General features: G+C 43.9%; 1 protein-coding gene across 1 annotated transcript; it reads left to right on the top strand.

Moving 5' to 3' along the window:
• Nucleotides 1-2,510: 2,510 nt before the first annotated feature.
• LOC118962654 (integrin alpha-1-like) lies at nucleotides 2,511-15,948 on the top strand. Its single transcript, XM_036974645.1, has 5 exons — nucleotides 2,511-2,696; nucleotides 8,427-8,539; nucleotides 9,998-10,086; nucleotides 13,322-13,436; nucleotides 15,593-15,948. The coding sequence occupies exons 1-5, from the start codon at nucleotides 2,650-2,652 to the stop codon at nucleotides 15,844-15,846; spliced, it is 618 nt and encodes a 205-aa protein (XP_036830540.1). The 5' UTR covers nucleotides 2,511-2,649; the 3' UTR covers nucleotides 15,847-15,948.
• The last annotated feature ends 206 nt before the right edge of the window (nucleotides 15,949-16,154 follow it).

Here is a 16,154-nt window from a genome sequence, read left to right on the forward strand (position 1 = left end):
ATAGAAAACAGAACCTGAATATGACTCACCAAGTCCAGTCTGGTCTTAGGAATGTTCTGTACTGTAGGGTTATTCATGGAGGAGGTGTATAGAAAACAGAACCTGAATATGACTCACCAAGTCCAGTCTGGTCTTAGGAATGTTCTGTACTGTAGGGTTATTCATGGAGGAGGTGTATAGAAAACAGAACCTGAATATGACTCACCAAGTCCAGTCTGGTCTTAGGAATGTTCTATACTGTAGGGTTATTCATGGAGGAGGTGTATAGAAAACAGAACCTGATTACCATGACCACGTAGGGGCATATGGTCTTGCTCTGGTCTTGCTGTCTAAAACTTAGGACAGGTCAGAGTTGGTGTGAACAGAAGGACTAATTTGGAGAAAGGGCAGTGGTGTCCAAGTGGCTGCAGTGTACAGACAGCTTAATACATTTTAATAAGAGGTCTCTGTAAAATACCTACAGAATATGCTGCAGACAAAGTAGATGAAGCACTGGAAATGGAAAGTGGCTTGGAAGTCTTACAGTGAGTTTTGAATGGAAGGCCTGTGGCTAACTGGCTGCATGTGGACCATTCATATTAACCATGTCTGCTCTGCTCTCTGACACTCAGTACAGTACACTGGTTCTTCTGTCTGCTTCTGTTTGTCTGTGACAAACACATAATCAACCAGTGTTAAGGCTTCCTGCATGGCGCCGTGTCCAACTCCAAGTGTAGCAGAAAGTGAATGTGTACTCCCAAAGCTGATCTCCATACTGTAGGCATCAGTACAGTATGTTTTTGGTGATGTTTGGCTGTGGGATGCTCAATCCTCGTCACTAGAAGACAAGTCTGTGTTGTGTCCAGTATTCATCCTCTGTGTGTTTGGTGGTCTTCGTGGTTTGTCTCTCTCCTCTACTACTCAGTATCTTGGCCCATGTTGCAGTGCTCTGCTAATCCTCGCATCCCCTCACAAATACAGGAATTTAATAAATTGCTTGGAGAAATTCCATGGCACACTAAAAATGAAAAGTGTCGTTGTTGCGGAAGCACAATGAGACGTTCAAAGTCTATATTTAGATATTTAGTCGGTCCATAGTTCACAGTAGCTAAATAGCGGTCTGGAGAGGTCTGGTGAAGACGGCATTGTCTTGAAGGGGTCAGATGTTAGAGGTCAGAGGAGGCAGAGGGGTCTCTGACAGACAGAACTCTCTTAGCATTCTATGATGACATTCCTCTGTCTTCTATGAACACAGGAAGGGCTCTCTCTTTCTCTCTCTCTCTTTCTCTCTGTCTTTCTTTCTCTCTCTCTCTCTTTCTCTCTCTCTCTCTCTCCCACTTTCTCTCTCCCACTTTCTCTCTCTCTCTCTTTCTCTCTCTCTCCCACTTTCTCTCTCTCTCTTTCTCTCTCTCTCTCTCTTCTCTCTCTCTCCCACTTTCTCTCTCTCTCTCTTTCTCTCTCTCTCTCTCTTCCTCTCTCTCTCTCTCTCTCTCTTCTCTCTCTCTCTCTTTTTCTCTCCCACTTTCTCTCTCTCTTTCTCTCTCTGTCTTTCTTTCTTTCTCTCTCTCTCTTTCTCTCTTTCTCTCTCTCAATTCAATTCAATTCAAAGGGCTTTATTGGCATGGGAAACCTATGTTAACATTGCCAAAGCAAGTGAGGTAGATAATATACAAAAGTGAAATAAACAATAAAAATGAACAATAAACATTACATTCACAGAAGTTCCAAAATAATAAAGAAATTACAAATGTCATATAATGTTATGATTATGATTTCCTTATAGTACGTCCATCTCACTGCCTTCTGTATTCTATACAGGTCAATTCAAAATGCTTTATTGGCATGATGAACATTACATTTGTATTGCGAAGGCAACAAAACACAAGTAAAAACCCTGTTTAGGAACATTTAAGATACCACCCATAGAACTTGTAATAACAAAATGGTGCTAAAAGGGAAAAGTGACCAGTTTTTCATCCTGCATTTCTGCAGCTGACTTTTCAATGCTTCTTGTTTGTGTAACATATTGTGTCAATATTTATGGTTTAGATTTTTCCTGCTTGCCAATAACTTTGTAAATATGAGGGAAGATCATTGACACTGCAATATTTTACCAAAATGACATTTTTATCTCATTATCATATCATTTTTGGGTAATAATTAAGTACCTTACTGTGATTGTTTAGAATTAAAATGGTCAAAAAGAAACACAATAGCTTCTTAGCAAAGAGCAATTTCTCAAGCAAGAATTTAGCTAGGACTGTCTGGGAGTGGTCTTAGTGGGGAGGGGAAAACTGAAAATGAGCTGTTATTGGCAGAGAGGTTTGGAACTCTCTTTCTTTATTGGTCTACTAACTAATTTACCTCCTGGTGATGTCACCATGGAATGCCAAAACTCCATCCCACCAAAACAGGCTTAAATTTCAGGCGGTCTTTTCAAACAGCTCTTACACTAAAATGGCATTATCATCATTTTCACAACCTCATAGTGTGTAAATATATATATGAAACACATGAAAATCACGTTTTTGACTGCATCTTTTCTCAAATAAAAGTCTTTGTTTTCTCTGTAGTAACAACAGTTCTTTTCTTGCAGTGTTGCTGCCGTGTGTGTTGTCATTTAACGTGGATGACAAGAATGGGGAGACTTTCAATGGTCCGCTGGAGGACATGTTTGGATACTCAGTCCAGCAGTTTGAGAACAGTGAGGGGAAGTGGTGAGTCCATTCGTGTTATCATCCACAAGACCTGGGTTCACATAGTGTCCGTTTTCTTTCAAATACTTTAGCTGCACTTGATTAAGCTTGCCTGGTTCCATGGAATCAATGAAATAGTACCAAAAGTTTAAACAGCAAACTCAGCCCAACTGGCACTCCAGCCAGGCTCAATAAAACACAAAGTATTTAAAGAGAAAACAAATACTATTTGAACCCAGGTCTATTTGAACCCATTCTAACACTTGTCACCATGTCTGAAACCCATACTTGCGTTCTAAGTAGTATTATTTTAGGTATGTGAAAATAGAACGTTGGGTAATCGAGTATGCTTTAAATTCCAGGATGTTATACTAATTCAGATGATTTCGGCTTTTCATTGAGTGGAATTCACTGCACACTTTTGAGGAAGGGAATGGGCTTTCCAGACTCACCTGTGTTTGACAGCAGCTTATCATCAGCTGATAATGAAATAAGAGGACGATCTCTTTAATAAATTTAACGAATAGCGTGCACATTGGATGACGCATTCTCATGATGGGTGAGCCTAGTGTGTTATTTGTTGCTCACTGTATTGGTTGTTGACTAATCACTGCTTTCCAAAAAATGATGTAGTACGATTAGTGCACAGTATGTAGTTTTAGTAAGTAGTAGGCAAGACAGATTTCGGACAAGGCCACTGTCCTGGTGGTCAGGGTTGGGGTCAATTCCATTTAAATTCCAATCAATTCAAGAAGTACACTGAAATTCCAATTCTAAATCTCTTCAATGAATTTCAATGAGGAACATTTTCAATTGGAATTGGAATTTGGTTTAGTTTCTGAATTGACTGGAATTGAAATGGAATTGACCCCAACCCTGACAGTAGTTTGGTTTCCTGTTAGCTGAACAAGTTCAACATTGAGATACAGTATCTTGCAATACCGATTGCAATCATATCGTGACTTGTGTGTCCCTCCCTGTAAAGTTGACAATTTCATATTTTTTTCCTTTTTAGAGAAATGAACATATTGAACATACAGGATTTTGTAATAATAAAATTGGTATGTAAAGAAAAGAGAAACAAAAAGAGGTTGTTCTACACCCCCAACTCCCCATCCCATTCCCGCTTGTATCAGTTAGGCCAGTCAGGCCTGCAGCCTAACACCGTCTGTCTCATATAAAGAGTCCCTCCCTCCGCTTGTTAAGTGAACACAACCTACCAGAGTATCCACTCAGCCCGCCAGTAAAGACACCGTGAAACCATGATCTCTCTCTTAATTGGTCAAGGAACACATATTTACATGCTAGTAAACTACGTCTGCCCCCCTTTAGAGAAAGGTACTGTTCCCTCAGACAGAGAGAGAGAGAGAGAGAGAGAGAGAGAGAGAGAGAGAGAGAGAGAGAGAGACAGTCGGCCCCTATAGTTCTCCTACGGAGGCCCTGACAGTGTGAGCCTCTGTGTGTGTCCTAAATGGCACCCTATTCCCTACACAGTACACTACTACATAAATAGGGAATAGGGGGCCATTTGGGATTCAACCTCTAACTAGCTAACTATCCACATACATTCAGCTGGAATGGGCTTATTAAACTCATATGGGACCAGTTACAGTAATTCAGTCCTTCTCAATCAGCAGGAGCAGCTGTGATGAGGAACGATGAACGATCCCACAGCTTTCTTCTTTTACAGAGTTCATGTAGAGAATTCCCTGATGGCTCCAGTTACTCTCACGTGTACACAGATAGATACCACTGTATAAGAGTGACGGGGGCTAGTTATGTGTTTGTTCCAATATCCACACTTGCATACCACTTGAAGGCATGTTTACACTTGTAATTTCACCCAAAGATCATGTTAAAGCAAGACCTGATAGTTCCAGTTACTTTCTAGTGCACAAATACTACACATACTAACATACCATACCATAGAATGCATTCCTGACACTAGTTTAATTTAAAGACATATGCTAGCAGTATGTGTTGATATTGGAGCAGAGCCTTGGTTGGGCTTATAATTTACACAAACCTCCCTTAAAATCAGAGAGATAGAGAGAAAGAGAGAGAGAGCGAGAGAGAAAAAGAAAGAGAGAGAAATTGTGCCTAGATGCCTACGTTACTTAACCTGGGTTACTGTAGATGTGAGGTCAATGATCTTAACCTGGGTTACTGTAGATGTAAAGTGAGTGATCATTCACAGATGGAATGGCACCATTAGACACCTCTCACTCAAAGCAAGGGCTAGGTCAGTGTGCTAGGACAGTGTGCTAGGACAGTGTGCTAGGTCAGTGTGCTAGGTCAGTGTGCTAGGACAGTGTGCTAGGACAGTGTGCTAGGTCAGTGTGCTAGGTCAGTGTGCTAGGACAGCTAGGACAGTGGGCTAGGTCAGTGTGCTAGGTCAGTGTGCTAGAACAGCTAGGACAGTGTGCTAGGTCAATGTGCTAGGTCAGTGTTCTAGGACAGTGTGCTAGGTCAGTGTGCTAGGAAAGTGTGCTTGGACAGAGTGCTAGGACAGAGTGCTAGTTCAGTGTGCTAGGACAGTGTCCTTGGACAGAGTGCTAGGACAGAGTGTTAGTTCAGTGTGCTTGGACAGAGTGCTAGGTCAGTGTGCTTGGACAGAGTGCTAGGTCAGTGTGCTTGGACAGAGTGCTAGTTCAGTGTGCTAGGTCAGTGTGCTTGGACAGTGTGCTTGGACAGAGTGCTTGTACAGAGTGCTAGGACAGTGTGCTAGGACAGCTAGATCAGTGTGCGAGGACAGTGTTATAGGTCAGTGTGCTATGACAGCTAGGTCAGTGAGCTAGGACAGAGTGCTAGGACAGTGTGCTAGGACAGCTAGATCAGTGTGCGAGGACAGTGTTATAGGTCAGTGTGCTAGGACAGCTAGGTCAGTGAGCTAGGTCAGTGAGCTAGGTCAGTGAGCTAGGTCAGTGAGCTAGGTCAGTGTGCTATGACTGCTAGGTCAGTGTGCTTGGACAGTGTGCTATGACAGCTAGGACAGTGTGCTAGGACAGTGTGCTAGAACAGCTAGGACAATGTGCTAGGACAGTGTGCTATGACAGCTAGGTCAGTGTGCTAGGTCAGTGAGCTAGGTCAGTGTGCTATGACAGCTAGGTCAGTGAGCTAGGTCAGTGAGCTAGGTCAGTGAGCTAGGTCAGTGAGCTAGGTCAGTGTGCAATGACTGCTAGGTCAGTGTGCTTGGACAGTGTGCTATGACAGCTAGGACAGTGTGCTAGGACAGTGTGCTAGAACAGCTAGGACAGTGTGCTAGGACAGTGTGCTATGACAGCTAGGTCAGTGTGCTAGGTCAGTGAGCTAGGTCAGTGTGCTATGACAGCTAGGTCAGTGAGCTAGGTCAGTGAGCTAGGTCAGTGTGCTATGACTGCTAGGTCAGTGTGCTTGGACAGTGTGCTATGACAGCTAGGACAGTGTGCTAGGACAGTGTGCTAGAACAGCTAGGACAATGTGCTAGGACAGTGTGCTATGACAGCTAGGTCAGTGTGCTTGGACAGTGTGCTATGACAGCTAGGACAGTGTGCTAGGTCAGTGTGCTAGAACAGCTAGGACAGTGAGCTAGGTCAGTGTGCTATGACTGCTAGGTCAGTGTGCTTGGACAGTGTGCTATGACAGCTAGGACAGTGTGCTAGGTCAGTGTGCTAGAACAGCTAGGACAGTGAGCTAGGTCAGTGTGCTTGGACAGTGTGCTATGACAGCTAGGACAGTGTGCTAGGACAAAGTGCTAGGACAGTGTGCTAGGTCAGTGAGCTAGGTCAATGTGCTATGACAGCTAGGTCAGTGAGCTAGGTCAGTGTGCTTGGACAGTGTGCTATGACAGCTAGGACAGTGAGCTAGGTCAGTGTGCTAGGTCAGTGTGCTATGACAGCTAGGACAGTGTGCTAGGTCAGTGTGCTCAAACAGCTAGGTCAGTGTGCTAGGACAGAGTGCTAGGACAGTGTGCTAGGTCAGTGTGCTATGACAGCTAGGACAGTGTGCTAGGTCAGTGTGCTCAAACAGCTAGGTCAGTGTGCTAGGACAGAGTGCAAGGTCAGTGTGCTTGGACAGAGTGCTAGGTCAGTGTGCTTGGACAGAGTGCTATGTCAGTGTGCTAGGTCAGTGTGCTTGGACAGAGTGCTAGGTCAGTGTGCTTGGACAGAGTGCTAGGTCAGTGTGCTAGGTCAGTGTGCTTGGACAGAGTGCTAGGTCAGTGTGCTAGGACAGAGTGCTAGGTCAGTGTGCTAGGACAGAGTGCTAGGTCAGTGTGTTTGGACAGAGTGCTAGACAGAGTGCTAGGACGGAGTGCTAGGTCAGAGTGCTATGTCAGTGTGCTAGGTCAGTGTGCTTGGACAGAGTGCTAGGTCAGTGTGCTTGGACAGAGTGCTAGGTCAGTGTGCTAGGTCAGTGTGCTTGGACAGAGTGCTAGGTCAGTGTGCTAGGACAGAGTGCTAGGTCAGTGTGCTAGGACAGAGCTCTAGGACAGAGTGCTAGGTCAGTGTGCTAGGTCAGAGTGCTAGGTCAGAGTGCTAGGTCAGTGTGCTAGGACAGTGTGCTAGGACAGAGCTCTAGGACAGAGTGCTAGGTCAGTGTGCTAGGTCAGAGTGCTAGGTCAGAGTGCTAGGTCAGTGTGCTAGGACAGTGTGCTAGGACAGAGTGCTAGGTCAGTGTGCTTGGACAGAGTGCTAGGTCAGTGTGCATGGACAGAGTGCTAGGTCAGTGTGTTTGGACAGAGTGCTAGGACAGAGTGCTAGGATGGAGTGCTAGGTCAGAGTGCTAGGTCAGTGAGCTAGGTCAGTGTGCTAGGACAGTGTGCTAGGACAGCTAGGTCAGTGAGCTAGGTCAGTGTGCTAGGACAGTGTGCTAGGACAGCTAGGACAGTGTGCTAGGACAGCTAGGTCAGTGTGCTAGGACAGCTAGGTCAGTGTGCAAGGACAGCTACTGTAAGTCAGTGTGCTAGGACAGCTAGGTCAGTGTGCTAGGACAGCTAGGTCAGTGTGCTAGGACAGCTAGGTCAGTGTGCTTGGGCAGAGTGCTAGTTCAGTGTGCTAGGACAGCTAGGACAGTGTGCTTGGGCAGAGTGCTAGTTCAGTGTGCTAGGACAGCTAGGTCAGTGTGCTTGGACAGCTAGGTCAGTGTGCTAGGACAGCTAGGTCAGTGTGCTAGGACAGCTAGGTCAGTGTGCCTGGACAGAGTCTAGGACAGTGAGGGTCAGGCACAGATGTCTATACAGTATGTAACTGTAGCTGTGTGATCTGAGATGATTACAGCTTTCTCTCTCTCAGATGGCTGTGTGTGTGTGTTTGTGTGTTCCCACCGCTGGCTCCCTCTTTAGGTGATCAGGGGCCATTAGGAGGGTGGAATGTTAATTAGCGGACTGTTTACATGCTAGCAGATAACTAGCATAGTTTAGACTCGTATCCTACTCAAAAGATTTCTGAGAGAGAACCAAGCCCAGCTGGAGTTTGTTATCGCACTCAGCTAACAAGCTGTATTGCAACGCAGAATGTGGGTTACTCACTCAGAACATGTAAACAAAGTAATGAGTAAACATGGTAGGCCTAACTGTTCAAATGTATACTTTCCACTGCACTTTTTCAGATACGTTTTCTTATAGTGTTTTGTTAGTGAGAAAACCAAAAACTCAACCCCTGGTCATGAGGTGATTTCCAGTTGTTGCTTACAATGTCACCATATCCTGTCAAATTTATGGTGGCTGGGGTAAGGAATAGTCTGCTAACCTCTCTCCTCTGTCTCTCTTTAAAGGGTGCTGATTGGTTCTCCCCTGGCCGGCCAGCCAGCCAAACGGACTGGAGATGTCTACAAATGCCGTGTGGGTCAAGGACCAAACCCTAGATGTATCAAACTGGAGCTGCCTGGTGAGAACGTGTGTATGTGTGTGTGTGTGTGTGTGTGTGTGTGTGTGTGTGTGTGTGTGTGTGCGTGCGTGCGTGCGTGCGTGCGTGCGTGCATGCGTGTGTTTTAACTATCCTTGTGAGGTCAAGTATAGTAAAACAAGGAAAACTCGGACAACTGGGGACATTTCGCAGGTCCCCACAAGGAAAGAGGCTATTTTAGGCTTAGGGTTAGGTTTACAATTAGGGTAAGGGTTAGGGTTTAGGTTTAAGTTTGGGGTTAGGTTAAGGGTTGTGGTCCCCACAAGGATAGTTACACAAACGTGTGTGTCTTTGTGTCATTGATACTGCGTTATTGATCCTCCAGTTGTCAGCACTAGCTGATCTAAGGCATAGCCTCTAATATTGTATGGTGTGTTGGTCTGGTCTGGGACTCCCTGCCTCCCTGGCAGTGTGCTGGACAGGACGTGAAGCACAGCAGCACGACAGCAGAACAGGAAGACACTACATAAACAGGATTTTAATGTCTCATCTCATCCACTCACAACGGTATTATCATTAACTAACCAGATAACCAGTATGACTCCGTTCCACTGCTTCATGCTTCAGCTTCTGGCCTTCTAATGACGCTGACTCAATACTGAACAAGGTTGGGGTCAATTCCATTTCAGTAAAGTAAATTAAGGAAGGAAACTTCATTGACTGAAATTAAATGGATTTGACCCCAACCCTGATACTGACTCACTTCCAGCAGGCAAGATTTATTATTTATTTTATTGAACATTTATTTAACTAGGAAAGTCACTTAATTAAGAACAAATTCTTATTTTACAATGACGGACTACCCCTGTCAAACCCTCACCTAACCCGGACGACGCTGGGCCAATTGTGCACCGCCCCATGGGTTGAGCTTAGTTAGGATTACTAAATCAATTTAATGGAATTTAATCAATTACATTTGGGATACATAATATAATTTATTATATATTTAACATGAACATTATCGGTTATTTTGGTATCTGTAGAAATGCATTGTTGATGTATACCTGCTAAAGGTTGTAAGAGATATAAGGGTATCTGTCCTCCACATGACAATCTGGTCATATACAGTGTCAGTCTTACAATGGCTGTATTGTCCTATAGCTTGATGGCTTCTGAGAGCATGCATACATTTGAGTATTTGTGACCCCAGCTGGAATCAAAACTCACAACCCTGGCATAGCTAGAGTCATGCTCTTACCAGACTACAGTATTTATGCTGGAAAACAAAATATGAAGACTGTAGAGTTAGATCATAGCTCAAGTAATGAACGATCCTATAAATAACTACATGTCAATAGTGCACATTGTTAAAAGTGAAGTCCGGAGGGGTTCAAGAGGGGCTTGAGGGGTGGTCTGTCTGTCTTTCTATGGGAAAATTATACAGGAATTTGAGCAGCTGTTTTTTCTTTCTTTCACTGACTTTATTCCATATTTTCCCAGAAAACACAACAATTCCTAATTTACACGAAGTCAAGGAAAACATGACCATGGGAACGACGTTGGTTACCAACCCTCAAGGAGGCTTTCTGGTAAGAGGACACGTGACAATGTAGATGGCAGCCCTGGACTGCAAGAGCCAGTGGACTGTACAGTTGTTACAGTATGTAGAGCTGACATATACAGATAAAGTCGGAGGTTTACATACACATTAGCCAAATATATTTAAACTCAGTTTTTCACAATTCCTGACATTTAATCCTAGTAAAAATTCCCTGTCTTAGGTCATTTAGGATCCCCACTTTATTTTAAGAACACAAAATGTCAGAATAATAGTAGAGAGAATGATATATTTCAACTTTTATTTCTTTCATCACATTCCAGTGGGTCAGAAGTTCACATACACTCAAATAGTATTTGGTAGCATTGCCTTTAAATTGATTAACTTGGGTCAAACGTTTCGGGTAGCCTTCCACAAGCCGTCCACAATAAGTTGGGTGAATTTTGGCCCATTCCTCCTGACATAGCTGGTGTAACTGAGTCAGTTTTGTAGGCCTCCTTGCTTGCACACACTTTTTCAGTTCTGCCCACACATTTTCTATAGGATTGAGGTCAGGGCTTTGTGATGGCCACTCCAAGGCCTTGACTTTGTTGTCCTTAAGCCGTTTTGTCACAACTTGGGTGTATGTTTGACGTCATTGTCCATTTGCGACCAAGCTTTAAGTTCTGATGTCTTGAGATGTTGCTTCAATATATCCACAAAATTTTCCTTCCTCAGGATACCATCTATTTTGTGAAGTGCACCAGTCCCTCCTGCAGCAAAGCACCCCCACAACATGATGCTGCCACCCCCATGCTTCACGGTTGGGATGGTGTTCTTCGGCTTGATCTTTGTCCCCATGTGCAGTTGCAAACCGTAGTCTGGCTTTTAATGGCGATTTTGGAGCAGTAGCTTGTTCCTTGCTGAGTGGCCTTTCAGGTTATGTTGATGTAGGACTTGTTTGACTGTGGATATAGATACTTTTGTACCCAGACCACAAGGTCATTGCTGTTGTTCTGGATTGATAGGCACTTTTACGTTCAGCTCTAGGAGACAGAACGAGTCTCCTTCCTGAGCGGTATGACGACTGTGTGGTCCCATAGTGATTATACTTGTGTACTATTGTTTGTACAGATGAGCCTGATACCTTCAGGCGTTTGGAAATTGCTCCCAAGGATGAACCAGACTTGTGGAGGTCTCCATTTTTTTCTGAGGTCTTGGCTGATTTCTTTTGATTTTCCCATGATGTCAAGCAAAGAGGCACTGAGTTTGAAGGTAGACCTTGAAATACATCCACAGGTACACCTCCTATTGACTCAAATGATGTCACTTAGCCTATCAGAAGCTTCTAAAGCCATGCCATAATTTTCTGGAATTTTCCAAGCTGTTTAAAGGCACAGTCAACGTAGTGTATGTAAACTTCTGACCCACTTAAATTGCGATACAGTGAATTATAAGCGAAATAATCTGTCTGTAAACTATTGTTGTAAAAATGACTTGTGTCATGCACAAAGTAGATGTCCTAACCAACTTGCCAAAACTATAGTTTGTTAACAAGAAATTTGTGGAGTGGTTGAAAAACGAGTTTTAATGACTCCAACCTAAGTGTATGTAAACTTCTGACTTCAACTGTATATCACACACACTGTACGGTTGTTACTGTATGTAGAGCTGACATATATATCACACACACTGTACGGTTGTTACTGTATGTAGAGCTGACATATATATCACACACACTGTACGGTTGTTACTGTATGTAGAGCTGACATATATATCACACACAATGTACGGTTGTTACTGTATGTAGAGCTGACATACATATCACACACACTGTACGGTTGTTACTGTATGTAGAGCTGACATATATATCACACACACTGTACGGTTGTTACTGTATGTAGAGCTGACATATATATCACACACACTGTACGGTTGTTACTGTATGTAGAGCTGACATATATATCACACACACTGTACGGTTGTTACTGTATGTAGAGCTGACATATATATCACACACACTGTACGGTTGTTACTGTATGTAGAGCTGACATATATATCACACACACTGTACGGTTGTTACTGTATGTAGAGCTGACATATATATCACACACACTGTACGGTTGTTACTGTATGTAGAGCTGACATATATATCACACACACTGTACGGTTGTTACTGTATGTAGAGCTGACATATATGTCACACACACTGTACGGTTGTTACTGTATGTAGAGCTGACATACATATCACACACACTGTACGGTTGTTACTGTATGTAGAGCTGACATATATATCACACACACTGTACGGTTGTTACTGTATGTAGAGCTGACATATATATCACACACACTGTACGGTTGTTACTGTATGTAGAGCTGACATATATATCACACACACTGTACGGTTGTTACTGTATGTAGAGCTGACATATATATCACACACACTGTACGGTTGTTACTGTATGTAGAGCTGACATACATATCACACACACTGTACGGTTGTTACTGTATGTAGAGCTGACATATATATCACACACACTGTACGGTTGTTACTGTATGTAGAGCTGACATATATATCACACACACTGTACGGTTGTTAAACAAAACAGATTCATCAATACTGGTTTGAGTTGTAAACTCCTACATCCCTCATATGGGGAGTAAATTGTAGGAAAACACTAAGAACATAATCTGGAAGAGTTATAGTATTTAAAGTAATTCCATTTTCCAAATATTGTCTGCAATTGCAGACCCCCATCTCTCTCTCTCTCTCTCGCTCTATCTCCCTGTTTCTCTCTCTCTCTCTCTCTCTCTCTCTGTCTCTCTCTCCCTGTTTCTCTCTCTCTCTCTCTCTGTCTCTCTCTCTCTCTCTCTCTCTCTCTCCCTCTCTCTCTCTCCCTGTTTCTCTCTCTCTCTGTCTCTCTCTCCTGTTTCTCTCTCTCTCTCTCTCTCTAAATGAATGGGTCTGAATATTTATAATAATGACATTATAAGAGATTAATTACAAGGCCCGGGTCTGACCAGATCTTTCCTCTCTGCCTTTTTACTGGGCTTATACCTCACTGCTCATATAAGGACTGTTGAATAGAGAGTCTTTTTAACCAATCAGATCATGTACTTCAGAGAGACAGTTACTTTGAGTCCAAATTAAACACCTTAACCCGGTGTGTGTGTTTGTGTGCATTTCCTATTGGGCTAAGAGTTAAGGTTTTTCCTGTGGCAAACCCTGTTTCAGATCCCGCCGTGACAAGTGTGTGTGTGCGCACGTGTGTGCTCTTGTCTTCCAGGCTTGTGGTCCACAGTATGGCTACATGTGTGGTCAGCAGACATACATCTCTGGGGTCTGTACCAACGTCAGCTCAACCTTCCAGGTGCTCAACTCCTTCGCCCCGGCTGTGCAAGGTACAAGTTCACCCTAACTCTAGCTAGACAACAGTACCCCTCACACTCCTCACTTTACACACGGAAACAACTACACTGTTAAGTTTAGGCATTCATTCCAATTGGTTAAGTTAATGGTTAAGGGATTGGGTTAGGGTTATTAAACACATGACCCTCAGAGCTGGAGTTCGCGGCTTAAGCGCCCACCCGCCATCCTGATCCGCAGCACCCTAGCAAAACCCAAGCCTACTTGATGGTAATTGCATCGCGCTCAACGCTGCCCCTAGTGGCGGGTTTTGAAGGCATCTCCCAACCTCCTAATTTCGAAGTCAATCTTGAGCAACCTTGCTGCTACACCCCCTATTCCTCTCAACATCCCTCCACCCCAAGGCACAGAAACAGAACACATTTTAATGTTGTTGGTTTTACCAGCCCTGGTTGCGCAATCGATATGCTGCTACAATTTAGGGAGTCTTGTTTTCAGATTAGCCTTGTTAAAATCCCCAGCTACAATGAATGCAGCCTCAGGATATGTGGTTTCCAGTTTGCAAAGAGTCAAATAAGTTCGTTCAGAGCCATTGATGTGTCTGCTTGAGGGGGAATATATACGGCTGTGATTATAATCGAAGAGAATTCCCTTGGTAGATAATGCGGTCGACATTTGATTGTGAGGAATTCTAAGTCAGGCCACCGTCCCCACAGGAGGCCTTTTTCCTTTTGGTAGGCCGTCATTGTAAATAACAATGAGTTTTTAACTGACTTGTCTAGTTAAATAAAGGTTAAATAAAAAAATTATAAATAAAACACAGACCAGAGAAACACTATCCCTCAAACTTCTACTCACCATCTCTCTCCACCCCGCCCCAACACTCTCCATTCCTCCATTCCCATACCTCAGAGCCACGTGGCCAGAGAGAGACATCACTTGTGTACATAAGAACATTCCGCTTAGCGTAAACTACTGTCCAGTCTCTCAACTCCCCCATGCATGCCCAAGTTAGGACCGAGTTTAGTGAGTTGTCATCTCTGTCTTCTCTCCACACTGAGGGATCAATGTGTGAAGGTAACAGTACAGTGAACTCCACAGCTCCTCACCACTCTGTAGTTTTAGGCACAGTAATGGACATGAATTCTAAGTGGGTTCTAATGTAGCCTGTGAATGTGTTTCAAAATACCAGCATACCACTTAAAAGGCATGTCCATTACATTACTTTTAAAATATAAGTTAAAAATATTTGTACAGGTCTTAGAGGGACTAGATGGGAGAGCTGTGTTGTTGCATTCTCCCTCTCTTCACCTCTCTCCACCTCTCTTCACCTCTCTCCACCTCATTCCTCCTCTGTCCTCCTCTCTTCACCTCACTCCTCCTCTCTTCACCTCTCTCCACCTCTCTCCTCCTCTCTCCACCTCTCTCCTCTCTCCACCTCTCTCTACCTTTCTCCTCCCTTCTCCTCTCTCCACCTCTCCTCCTCTCTCCACCTCAATCCTCCTCTCTCCACCTCTCTACACCTCTCTTCACCTCTCTCCACCTCACTCTTCCTCTCTCCTCCTCTCTCCACCTCACTCCTCCTCTCTCCACCTCTCTCCACCTCTCTCCACCTCTCTCCACCTCTCTTCACCTCTCTCCACCTCTCTCCTCTCTCCATCTCTCTCCTCTCTCCACCTCTCTCTACCTCTCTCCACCTCTCTCCTCTCTCCACATCTCTCTATACCTCTCTCCACCTCTCTCCTCTCTCCACATCTCTCTATACCTCTCTCCACCTCTCTCCTCTCTCCATCTCTCTCCTCTCTCCACCTCTCTCTACCTCTCTCCACCTCTCTCCTCTCTCCACATCTCTCTATACCTCTCTCCACCTCTCTCCTCTCTCCATCTCTCTCCTCTCTCCACCTCTCTCTACCTCTCTCCACCTCTCTCCTCTCTCCACATCTCTCTCTACCTCTCTCCACATCTCTCCTCTCTCCACATCTCTCTATACCTCTCTCCACCTCTCTTCATCTCTCTCCACAGCCCAAGCCAACTATTTAATGCATTTATTGTCAAAACTGTTGTCAACTATAGTTTAAACAATAATGTACAAAACACACATGTAATGTTCTTGAACGGACTTCTACATTGTATGTGATATGTGATACTGTATATTGGTTGTGTTACACCAATAATAACTGCCCCATTACAGAGTGTGCCAAAGAGCTTGACATTGTCATGGTTCTTGACGGCTCCAACAGTATCTGGCCTTGGACCAGCATCATTGATTTCCTGGTCAAGTTTCTGAAGAATATCGAAATTGGAGCTAAACTGTCCCAGGTGATTTCTCCTTTCAGTACACTAGAACACATAGGTAACACCTTAGATGAAGGTCCACTTTGTCACTGTAGGAGAACCATTTATGATTCCAGACAGGTAGAACATTTTCATCAAAGAACCATGTAAGAACCCAGTATCAACTACTCTGGCCCATGAATGAGAGAGGGATAGAAGGCTAGGATCGGGGAATAGAGTAAAGAATAGAGGAATAGAAGGTTGGGTTAGAGGGTAGAATAGAGAACAGAGGAATGGAAGGTTAGATAGAGGGTAGAATAGAGATAGAGGGATAGAAGGTTAGGATAGAGGATAGAATAGAGAAAATAGGGATAGAAGGTTAGGATAGAGGATAGAATAGAGAATAGAGGAATAGAAGGTTAGCATAGAGGATAGAATAGAGAATAGAGGAATAGAAGGTTGGGTTAGAGGATAGAATA

Source organism: Oncorhynchus mykiss, unplaced genomic scaffold (genome assembly GCF_013265735.2).
Source record: "Oncorhynchus mykiss isolate Arlee unplaced genomic scaffold, USDA_OmykA_1.1 un_scaffold_785, whole genome shotgun sequence".
Lineage (NCBI taxonomy): Eukaryota > Metazoa > Chordata > Actinopteri > Salmoniformes > Salmonidae > Oncorhynchus > Oncorhynchus mykiss.